Source organism: Lucilia sericata, unplaced genomic scaffold, assembly GCF_015586225.1.
Source record: "Lucilia sericata isolate MDLA Ls3-8-SP2 unplaced genomic scaffold, ASM1558622v1 Contig000015F_arrow, whole genome shotgun sequence".
In the NCBI taxonomy this organism is placed as follows: Eukaryota; Metazoa; Arthropoda; class Insecta; order Diptera; family Calliphoridae; genus Lucilia; species Lucilia sericata.
Window position 1 is genome coordinate 608,869 of NW_023994054.1, and position 12,297 is coordinate 621,165.

The 12,297-nt window shown below is 31.0% G+C and overlaps 1 protein-coding gene across 1 annotated transcript; it reads left to right on the forward strand.

The window, feature by feature from the left end:
* The first annotated feature begins 406 nt into the window (after positions 1 to 406).
* Positions 407 to 1,935, forward strand: LOC119605599. The gene is made up of 3 exons (XM_037958811.1): positions 407 to 950; positions 1,012 to 1,193; positions 1,264 to 1,935. The coding sequence occupies exons 1-3, from the start codon at positions 518 to 520 to the stop codon at positions 1,582 to 1,584; spliced, it is 936 nt and encodes a 311-aa protein (XP_037814739.1). The 5' UTR covers positions 407 to 517; the 3' UTR covers positions 1,585 to 1,935.
* The last annotated feature ends 10,362 nt before the right edge of the window (positions 1,936 to 12,297 follow it).

Here is a 12,297-nt window from a genome sequence, read left to right on the forward strand (position 1 = left end):
CAACATGAATTTGAAACACAAACATGCGAATGAAGTAATTCTTAAGCCAAACACGATCAAGTGAAATTATTGTATAACGGTACAAAAACAACTACCAAAAATATTTTTAAACAAAAATCAAAACAGAGAGACACACTACTGGACATCAGAGTGGGAGAGAGAATTAATACATATGAACGAAAATTCAAGCCAAATTTTAACAGCCAAAGAAAGAAAAGTCAGTTAAGGCAAATTGACAATACAAATCAAAATCGATTTGTTTCAAATCCCTCACATGCACTCAAACAATAGCTCAACAATAACAATTGTGAGCATATAGAAAAGAAACCGAAAACAAAAGAAACAATTTAATTATTATTGATAAAGAAATGGTCGTATAAAAACCACAGTTACCACAATAAATATTTACATATTCAGTTGGCCAGTCCGAGGGTACACCAACACACAACTAGATACGCCATCACATAAACTGCATTTAACACTTTAATTAAAAGAGGATTTTTAAAAGAAAGGAAGGATGAATAGATTTGCTGTTCTGTTTGTGGTGGCTTTAGCAGCCACTGGAGCTTTGGCCCAAGCTCCTCAACAATCTGCAACCGATTTAGCTTTTGATATGTACCATACATGTCTTAAGGATTTCAGCACCAGCTGTGTGAAGCCCAAAGCTATGAGATGGTTCAACGAAGCTTTGAGACAAGATGAAATTGCCATTACTGATAAGTTGTCAATTGTACGTACTGGTAAAATTGCCGAGGGTACTCAACAACGTTCCATGGATGTTCAAGAAAGAATGTTCGATGAAATTGATAACTTCTTGGCTACACATGCTTTACGCATTAAGGCTCCCGAATACTTCCAATCTGCTGAAGCTCGTTCCATGGTTCCCGATTTCTTGTTGAACAATGCCTTGACTAAAGGTGCTGTTGTACCATTGGCTGAACGTGAACAAGGTAAGTGTAGTGAAAAATTAAACTTTAAGTTAAATTTGTATAACAAGTGTTGTGTTTTTAGGTCGTGGTTTTATGCGCAAAGCTGTTTTACCCTTCTTGATTGGTCTTAAATTGAAGACAGCTGTTTTGGTGCCACTTGCTCTTGCCTTGATTGCTTTGAAAACCTGGAAGGCCATGACTTTGGGTCTCCTCTCTTTGGTTTTATCTGGTGCTTTGGTAGTTTTCAAAATTGCCAAACCTAAAGTAGGTTTATATGATGCTAGAGGAAGATAAATTGATCTTTAGCTAAATTTTTCTTGTTCTTTTTCAATAGATTGTTAACTACGAAGTTGTTCACTATCCCCATCATGAACATATCGAACATATTGTACCTCATCATGTTGAACACATTGTTCCTCACCACATCGAACATATTGTTCCCCATCATTTCGAACATCATGTTGATCATCATCTCGATCATCATTTGGATCATCACTTGGATCATCATTTGGAAATTCCTCATCATGTTGAACATATCGAACATTTGGAACATGCTGCTCCCGCTTGGGATCCTCATGGCTGGGCCCGTTCTTCTTCGCAAGAGAATCATGGCGATGCTCAAGATATGGCTTTTGCTGGTCAAAACAGACGTTAAACGACACCTAAAACGACGACGCTTACCCCATTACCCTCACTCTGTGTTTGATACGAAAACTTATTTATTATTTTAGTCTTAAGTTGACCAAAAACAAAAAAAAAAAAAACAAAACAGAGCAAATTTCCAAAGATTTGTTTAAAAGGAACGCGAACATAAAATGCCATTTCAATCTTTTGCAATGGGATTGAATTGACAACGTGTTGTTTATTTTAGTTGTACAAATGCGATCATTATGATTGATATTTAATTTATTGTAAATATTTATTTATTTATTTTAATTGTAATTGAAAAGAATAATTACAAAAAAAAAAAAAAACTTGTTATTTAAAGAATAAAAATAATGTGAATATTATGTTTGTTCCAAAGAGTTTTTTTTCGAGAGGCCGATTTAAAAATTAAAGAATTGAAATATTCTGACTTTTCGTTTAATTTTCAAACAAAAGTATTTTATGAATTTGCATGAAAATTACTAATTCATGTTCACCATAATATATATACATATATGTATATGTATCTAAAATTTATTTACTGATCTTCATATTTTATTTACAGATCTTTCTAGAGTCTTGTTGTTCGTCAATTTTTTTTTTACTAATATTTCTAATGAATTTCAATTATAAACAAATTTAAGTTCTTCCTAAAATATTTAGATTTGTTTTACTGATCTTTTAAGATCTTCATATTTTATTTACCGATCTTTCTAGAAATGTCATGTCATGTTTGATCCTCTATATTTGCTGTGTTTCGAAATCGAATTAGAGTTTCGTAGTAAAAACGTAAAAACGATCGTAACAATCGTTACCCAGCAAAAACTCGGTAATGGGTTGTACTTCCATAGCCATTTACTTTTCAATGATTACTACTTACCGCTTGAATTACTTAGAAGCACTATACTAATGACTTTCTTATAATTTGCGTGTTAAGAATTGCGTTTTACAAAAAAGAAAACAAAATTAAATTTGTATGTGAAAACCATTATTTGACGCGCAATAAAATAGCTAAGCAGTGGTGCTGTGAGTAGAACATTTGACTAACAAACCGAAGTCCCTGCTTCGTATTCTAGCTGGCTTCTTTTATTATCAAAAAATAAAACAACTTACTAAACAACTTCTTTGTAAGAGAAATTGCAAGTATTTTTTTAACTCCCTATTTATAAGCGAGCGTGGAAGTACTTGCATCCAATGACATCACCGTGTTAAAATAATGACTTAAAATGCTAATGAAGAAGTAGTGAAATCAGGTTTAATTAGCTTTTCAACTCCTTACTTTCCAATGTAAGTTTCTCCTGGATAATTCTTTCTTATTCGATAATTTATAATTTCTGACATCTTACAATTCCCTAAATCTTTTCTTTATTTTTTTTTTCCGATATGTTAAAGTAAAGTAATTCTGTTAGCAGATTGTGCTTTGATTTTTTTTTTTTTTTTTTTTGTAGTGTTTTCGATATGCAATACGAAATCAATGCAATGACTGTAATTGACTTCTATTTTAACTTTACAGTGTTAAATCCATAAAATTCTATCTTAAATACAAATTAGAGTGACAACAAAGAAACGATCTATCGAAAGCATGATTTCAGTGACAACACCAACGTAAAGGAAAATTTTTTTTCTTTTTATTTGTATATTAACCCAATTACTTAAATTTTTTGCTAAAATATGCATTACTAACTTTAGTCCAAAAACGTCAATTGTTGCACTATAGAATTTATAAAGAGTAATGCTTTCCTTATAAGTTTGACCAGTTGTTTTCTTTCATAGTTAACATAAAACACTTTTTTTCAAAATCAATAATCTATTATCACCGGAAGCCATAACAAAATACATACATGCAAACAAATAACTAGAAACAAAGTTTTAACTTAATACAAAGTTTTCAATTCATAATAATGAAAAATCACTTTAAGTGAAAGTTTTCAACAAAAAAAAAAACCAAACAATTATAAAACCGAGCCAAATAAGGTGTCACTCATACAGTTCATAGTTGGCATTTGAAATCATTAGTAATGAAATAAAAACAAGAAGTGCCAAACATTAAATTTTAAAGGTAAATATATGGCCCCTTATAAAACAAAAGGGAAGGACTGATGAGAGCAGCATAAGATAAGTTCAAAAATTCTCGTAAATTCTAAAATTTCAATATTTACTATGAAAAACCAATTAATTTTTTAAATAAATCAAAATTTGACATTTTATACATTAATTGGTGTTCTAAGATGATTGCCTATTAATCAATGTATATAATTTTTAATTTTCTTCTTCTTTCTGTGTACAAGACATCCATCTCCACATGGTGCGTGCAACAATTTTCATTTTATTTTCTATATTTACATTTTTTCATATTGTATTCAGCTCAACATGATAATGCATGTCTGCAAAAACACAATTAAATATAATTAAACTGCAAATACTTGTACAAACTTACATACATACTATTTTATCTAGAAATAAAAATCGTATTTAAAATTTACGCACCTTGAAATTAAATATTCAAGGGATGTTAGAAAATGCCACAGGGTGTGAGATAAGAAAGAGGGAGCTTAAGTGATAGAAATTACAAATTTCATTTGAAGCACAACTACCCGAATGTACGGTATTAAAATTTTATGTTAGTTTTATATAGATGAATTGTTACATTTTTTAATTAGAAATGAAGTAGATAAGGTAAAGAGCGTTATTGATCTTGCTGTCCAAAATTATTCATAAAACATCTAGAGATATCTATGTTTGTCATTTCGATTACGCTTTGTGTCATTTCGACAATGTAACGTTGTGATTTCGACAACGAATCGTTGTCATTTCTGTAATGCAACATTCTGTTTGACAACATAGTGTTGTCACTTTGGTAACACATTTTTTGTTGATTTCATATCGTCGTGTATTTTTTATATTTTTGTTGTTGATTTTACAACTATCCATGCATACTTTGACAACGGATGTTATTGAAAAATTATAAACATTTTGGTGTCAATTTGGATTTAGTTATAACAATATATAAGCATAGATTTTACACATAAATGTGGTTTATAGAACGTATAAATTGGATCCATAACTTATCCGGTTCATAATTTATTGGTGTCTAAACATGGGCATGTCGGGTATTTTTGTGAAAAATTATAAATGTTGAAGACTGAATAACTTTGGAACGTGTTATCTAATTTTAACAAATGAGGTTTCGTTCTACTGAACTTTGATTCATTATTACAGCCTCAAATAAATTTTAAGATTTACAGCATCCCACTAAGTGACTACAAAGCTCTCAAAAGAAATGGTCTAAGCTTTCTTTTGAGCAAAAAAACAACAAACACGTCCATTTTGAAAAAAGTAGGGGCAATTGAAGTGCCTAATATTGAAAAATAATCTTATTCTTGAGTTAAAAAATTATTTTTTGACTAGATACCCCTTCCATTCGCATAAGCAACTATGAAGCTCTTAAATGTATGAGCTTTCTTTTGAGCCAAAAAAAGGCCCATTTAAAAAAAAAAAAACGAATAAAAAAAATAAATACAATTTTTTTGTAAACAGTGAAGAAATAGCTATCTAAACTCCTTTGACCAATAGGTTAAAAGTTACACTCATTTGACCAAAATGTCCAACTTTGACCCCCTCTAACTCCGGCAGTTCTTGACCGATAGAGCTGAACATTTGTGTCTGGCCTACGATCCAATTTCATCCAAATCGATTTTTTTAGTTGGGTCACTTGACACGAAATTGCCCATATATATAGTCCAGTATTAAAAAAGCGAAAAACAAAATTAGCCCTTAAAAGTATTTGAAATTTGTTTCTGAGAAAAAAATGGACCCTATTGGATAATTTTCACAAAAAAAAAAAAAAATATATTTTCTTCTTTTGTGTTACAAACAAAGTTCGAAAACAAAAAATAAGTACTTACATAATGTATTATTTGTAAGTCATTACTAGACCCCTTCTAAATAATGCAGACGGTATGTAGTAGTTATTCAAAAGTAAGTTGTTGAAGTCTAATTCATTACCATGTTTTGCTGAGTAATATTCCTTATAATATAAAAAATGATATATACAAATTTAAGAATTAGCCCAGTATTTTACTATTTTTAATTTAAAACTAATTCGGCTATTCGGATTACATAAAAAAAACAAAAGGGCTGCCAAACGAGGGAGCGCATTATTATTTTAAAACCCAAACACAAACAAAATGCACATGGAATTTTTAATGAAAATTTAACGTGAAAAAAGATACAATTCAAATCAACAACTTAAGCAATTGGTGAAATTTCTTCTTCAAACGAACATTGTTCAACATAAATGATTGGTAAAGAAATAAAAAAAAATATATCTAAAATTAACTTTAAAAATTCATAATTTTAGGTGAATATTTTATTGAAAACCAAAATTTAAATTCGTTTGTTACTCGTTACTGTTTGGCGCACGTTGTAAAATACAATACAAACAATTGGATTACACTATGATATTTTTGCGTTGTCTGAATTTGAATTTTCAAAACTTTCGTTATGCTTTTGTGTAGCGCGTTAATGTTACTTTCTTTTGCAGTGCAATTGTAGGAATCGTTGGTGGGGTGGTTAGTTAGTAGTAGTATGTTTATTTTTGGCTTAAATGTGCGTATAAACGTGATTGAGTTTTTATCAATAACTGACCATCCATATTGACATTAAAAGAAACGCAAAATTTTGTAATAATACTTTGTTGTTATTTGTTTGTTTTTATAAAATGTCATATAACAATATTGCACTACTTGTACTTATGAATTTTTAAAAATATTTTATTTTTTATAAATTGCATAATGTGCTTATAACTTTTAATAATGTTCAGAATTATGTAAGTTATTACAAATAAATTACTTATGCGAAAATAATATGTAAAATTGTTTACATATTTATATACGTAACATATGTATTTATTTAATATCCCTATTTACAATAATTTCACATATGTACATACATATGTATGTATTTTTATATATAAATCTACTTATATATAAATATTATCATAATTATGAAATTTTCCGTAATTATTTAGGGATTATTGCAGTTTAATACAAATTATTCATATTGAATAAATGTATTAAATTAAAATAATAGGTGTTGAAAATTTATTTGTGTTCAATCAATATGATTGCAAATGTAGCATGAATAATATTTATTATAGTTATAAACTTATGGACATCCTGTTGCAATCATATTGGTCATATTGATGGTGTAAAGTTTAAACATACTATTGAATTTTAAAAACGAGATCATCAATCGATTTTTCAAAACAACCCAGTTAAAACTTTAATTATAAAGTATGGTGTTAGGTTGATAGGAGGATGTATACTACATCAAATCCGAAGAAATACACCTAGCCCACTATCGGGCCTGTTGTGCGTTCCTTATCATGAAAAAAAAATGAATTATTTTTCAGTGTTCAGAAACTCAGTTTCCTGAACGTAATTCCTAAGAACCAACCAATCAGTGTTAGTCGGGAATGTCATTTCCGGAATAACATCACTTCCAAGATACTTGGATTTAACTTCTACCCACTGTTCCATTTTTCCAAGAAGCCTTATGGGAATTTCTCACCCATATTTTTATACCCTACACCACTTTAGTGGGGAGGGTATATTGGATTTGTGCTGATGTTTGTAACATATAAAAATATTCGTCCTAGACCCACCTTAAAGTATACCAATCGGCTTAGAATCGTTTTCTGAGTCGATTAAGCTATGTCCGTCCGTCTGGCTGGCTGGCTGGCTGTCCATGTAAACCTTGTGCGCAAGCTACAGGTTGCAATTTTCAATATAATTGGATGAAATTTGGCACACACATTTTATTTGACCCAGGGACGAAGCCTATTGAAAATGGTTAAAATCGGTCCATTATTTCACCTAGCCCCCATACAACAGAACCGCCCAAAAAGGGCTTCTGAGCTCATAATTATGTTAAATATACAGATATATCGATAAAATACGGCACAACTAAGTTTTATAGAAGTCTTGATAACCCTGCCAAATTTCATAAAGATCGGGCCCCATTTGACCCTAGCTCCCATACAAAGTCCCCTTCAGAAAATTACTTGAATGTCCCAAATTAACTTATAAACACAAATATCGCGATGAAATTCAGCACAATAAAATATTATGTAAATATAAATATATATTCACAAAATTTTATCGGGCTTGGTCCATATTTGCCCCTAGCCCCCATATAAAGCCTCTTTCAGAAAATTAGTTTTTCATCCATAAATTGCTTAAATGTATCGGAACAAGGGAATATTGAAGATAAATGCTTTATTATGAAAAATAAATCACATTTAATATTCATAACTGGTGTAGGGTATCATATGGTCGGCCACGCCCGACTATACTTTCTTACTTGTTTTTAGTTCATCTTTTGTTGCGTCGAGTTAACTGCCTCGAGCTCCCTTCCCTTTAAAGCTATTACATTCGCCCTTTCGTTGCCGACTACTCCCGAGTGGGCTGGTGTAAACCTTACCTCTGGGAGAGTATTCAGTTAAAGCTTTCTTACAATCCAAAACGGTCTTAGATTTAATTCTATCTCCTGATATTGCTGTCGGTAAATATATTAAGCGCTGTGGGCGCCATATTTATTCTAATGCAATTTACGCATTCCGTTATTGCTCGTACTTCTGTCTGGAAACTTGTGTTAAGATTTGGTAAACGGTGGTATATTTCTGTTTCTTGGTATTCAATATAGAACCACAGCCCAACTTTGTCCCCCAATTTAGAGCCATGAGTGTAACAACGGATTCCTACTGGTATTTGCTTTAATATTCCGCTTGACCAAGACATTCTATCTGGGATCAGCGTTTCAAAGTTTCCAACATATTCTGTGTCTGGTATATGATCAGGCACGCCCGATGATTGTGTATAACCTTCCAATATGTTCAGTATACATTGATGATGTGTCCTATAACCGCTTTTGGTCAGTTCGCCTAAAGTAAAGAGCCATTCGGCAACGTTTCCAGAGTCTTGATTGAAGTAGTACAAATGGCACCACTTATAGCCTGTAGTAGTTTGATATTCCGCTTTTTGTCTTAAGCAGTCTACCAGATAGTTAAAATATAAGCTAGAATTGGCCAATTTGTCATAGTAGGCATTTCATGCCTATAGTTCTCCTACATATCGCCCAGCACCGATGTGCCTTGTTGATCCTCGAGGATTACACCTAAGTACTTAACTTTGTCTGTCACTGGTATCTTCTTGCCCAGGAAGCAAGGTTCAGTATACGTAGAAATTTTTGTCTTTCTTGTGAAAAGTCAGATTTCCGTTTTTGCCGAGTTAACATTGAGGCCTCTCGGCTCAAGGCCGTATTCAGAGCCTCTTCAGCTCTTCTACATAAGTAATTTGGATTATTTCCCTTTAAAAGTATTACGACATTGTCTGTATAGCAGACAGGTCCTTTCTTGGTTAGGGTCCTTAGGAGGCTATTAATCGTGTTAACCCAGAGTAATACCGCGAAATACTTTTTTCCTGATGATGTTAAAATGCTTAAAATTTGTTTATACAATAGTCGCCATATTCATAAATAATATTTTATTTTATAAAAGGTTTATAAAACAAAATTTCCATTCAAAATATGATTTATAAACCGTTTATAAAATAAACATTTGTTAATCAATCACTTTAAGTCAAGTCATTATTTTAATACGGTGATGTCATTGGAGTCAAGTACTTACCGCAATCGCTTACAAGTAATTAGAAAAATTAGTCAATGTAAATCGTATCAAAAATCAACTTTTAACCCTTCACGGAGAAAAATACAAATGAATTTGAAAAGCGTAGGTTAATAGGTAAGTGGTTACAACAGAAAGCCATTACTAAGTTTTTGCTGGGATTATATTCTAACTTAATTAACCGTACAAGGTGACGATTAAAACATTACCTATCTAATCTATATAAATTATGTATATAAAAATGAATGTGTGTTTGTATATTTGAAGTTTATAAACTTCGAAACGGCTGAACCGAAATTTGAAATTTTGACAGAGTATTCCTGTATGTCAGCAATATGCTATAGGCGAGGAGACACGCCCATATTAAGAAAATATTTAGTGTTAATATGATTATTTAACACAAAAAATAGGCGGACTAGCAGCAGAGGGCCTGATTTTGGTTAATAAATTGGCTGACTATTAAAGAGGGAAGCGGCATCTCCCATCTGGGAAACTAATAGAACTAAATTCTTCAAATTTTGCACAAACAATTTTATTATTCATCTGAACATTTTGGAGAGAAAAGGGCGGACTTTTATCTGTTGGCCTTAGAGCCCCCATATGAATTTAATATAAAAATTCGTATATCTGAGAAACCACCAAAGCCAGAATCTTCAAATTTTACATGAAAAACAGACAAATTGGAGTTATGCTCTTTGGTAAGAAATATGAGTGATCATAAATCGAGATTATTTTCACACTATTTTCGGCTAAATATGAAGTTATTTACGATTTTATGTTTTTTGAATTTTCCCAGTTGATTTATTTTTCAGAAATATGAGGGATTACAAGTCGAGCTTATTTTCTCAATGAAAGTTATTAAAATAGTTTTCTTCTGAAAAATTTATTCCACTTTTGGGCTTTGTATTTGACTCTGTGCTTTAAAAAACCAAGCTCAGTCATCTTAGAATTGCATAAAGTCAATAAATTTATTAAATTTAGATGGTTTATCGCTGAATTTTTAAATGGCCAAAATGCCTTAATGAAAATAAAAATGACTAATGACAGAATGTAAAAATTTACCAAGAAAAATTTATGGATTGTATATGTGGGCGTGGCACCTCGACTTCAAACAAAGTGCAAATACATTTCGAAAACTTATTTATTCGTAAATTTGTCTCAAAACCCCGAATTTGTGTCAGAAAAATGTATCTAGCGCATTCCTTAGTATTAGCCAATTATTTGTATTTAGTCGACTAATGAAACCATATGCAACAAAAATAATGAAAGTCATAATTTATAAGCGACATCTCACTTCTAAAAATGCGATTACACATTATTCGCATATACATTCCAAGAATTCCTTTAAATATAAACCTATAGATAATAATGAGGAAATTGGAAGTACTTCCAGTATGTTGTTTTAGTGACAATTCTTCATATTTTTCCTCACTTTTTTGCTGGGTAGTTATTCTTTGTTATCTAACTTGAGTGAAACCATATATCTCGTCGGATTGAATTCTCCAGGTACTCTTATATTATACGTCATAGCGAGTCGATGAAACGTTAATCTCACCAGATTGTATTCCTAATTTGGTATCATCCTGTCATAATGAAGCTAACAACTATTTTGTAAGCTTAAATGACGCAATCGTATCCCGAAGATCCAAGTCAGCTCTGTAGTACATATGGTAAATTTCTAAGAAAGCAGACACCTGCGTTACTCCCTATTTCGATTCGAAAGAAAACAATATTCGGATATGCTGAATCTTATATCATCTTATGACCCGCGAAATTAATATGCATTTCAGAAGGTCTTCTCATATATTTGATATGTGCTGAATATTATTATTATTCCAAATTAATGTAGACGTCAGAAATATATTCGGAATAGGATATTTAATATCCACTGGGTTATGGATGGAACTTTTTTATGACGAATTTCGCCAGGTATTAAGTAAGTAAATTCTGTGGGGCCACTAGCCTGCTTTAACAGACAAACATAATTTAATTTTTAAAAATGTAGCCCATTGGACAGACACACACACGTCTGACACGTCTTATTAATAATGTGTTATATAATTACATTCTAAATGTATACGTTTTTTATACGATTAACATTCACTGAATTTTTTAATTACTTGTAAGCGTTTGTGGTAAGTACTTGCCTCCAATGACGTTCCAGTGTTAACGTTTTGACTTAAAATGCTAAGTAAAAGTTATCATTTAAACTCCTAACATGGTTATGGTAGTTTTTGCTAGGTTGATTTAGATTCTTCTCCATTCTTCTCATCAGGGTGTGCAAAATATGCAAATATTTTTATGGTGCTACATATGGAGTCATATATTTACCTTAAGATCAAATTTTTGAATGATTTGATTTTAATAGCATATTTCGAGTTTTTAGAGCATATGTAACGCTTTATTTTTATATTTTTTAAATTTATAGATTTTGTTAACTACAGGACCAATTGCACACTTTGAAAGATTTGTTAGAGCCTTACTTACAGGTCTAATTTTCTGATTATATAATTTCTCTAGAATCGAAAGTCTTTTTAAAACTACAACGAAATATGCTAGAGAAACAAAGACACTGGAGATTGAAGATATACCTGCATAGCTGTTACATTATAGGGGATTTACAAAATAAACTTCTTAATCTAATCAAAAGCTAAAGCTGTTATTATTTATATCGAATCTCAAATGCTTCTCTCCCTTTTGTAAAACATATTTGTCTGCTATTTCACCAGCTAAAAGATATTTCCTTATTTGTCTTTTCCACATTAATGAATCTATAAAAAAATATTATCAATAATTAACTATTAAGTATTATACCATATTCGTAACAAAAGTAAAACTTTATTTTTTTTTAATATAGCTACCGGTTAATTTGTTCAAAATAACATTTTGTACACATCAATAATAATGAAACGTGAGAAAAATCTAAATAGGATGACAAAAACAAAACTAAAAGAGGCAACTGCTCAAACGACTTAAATAAGACAAACAAAAGAAAAACATGAATGAATTTAAATATTTTTTTTTACATTTTTAGGTACT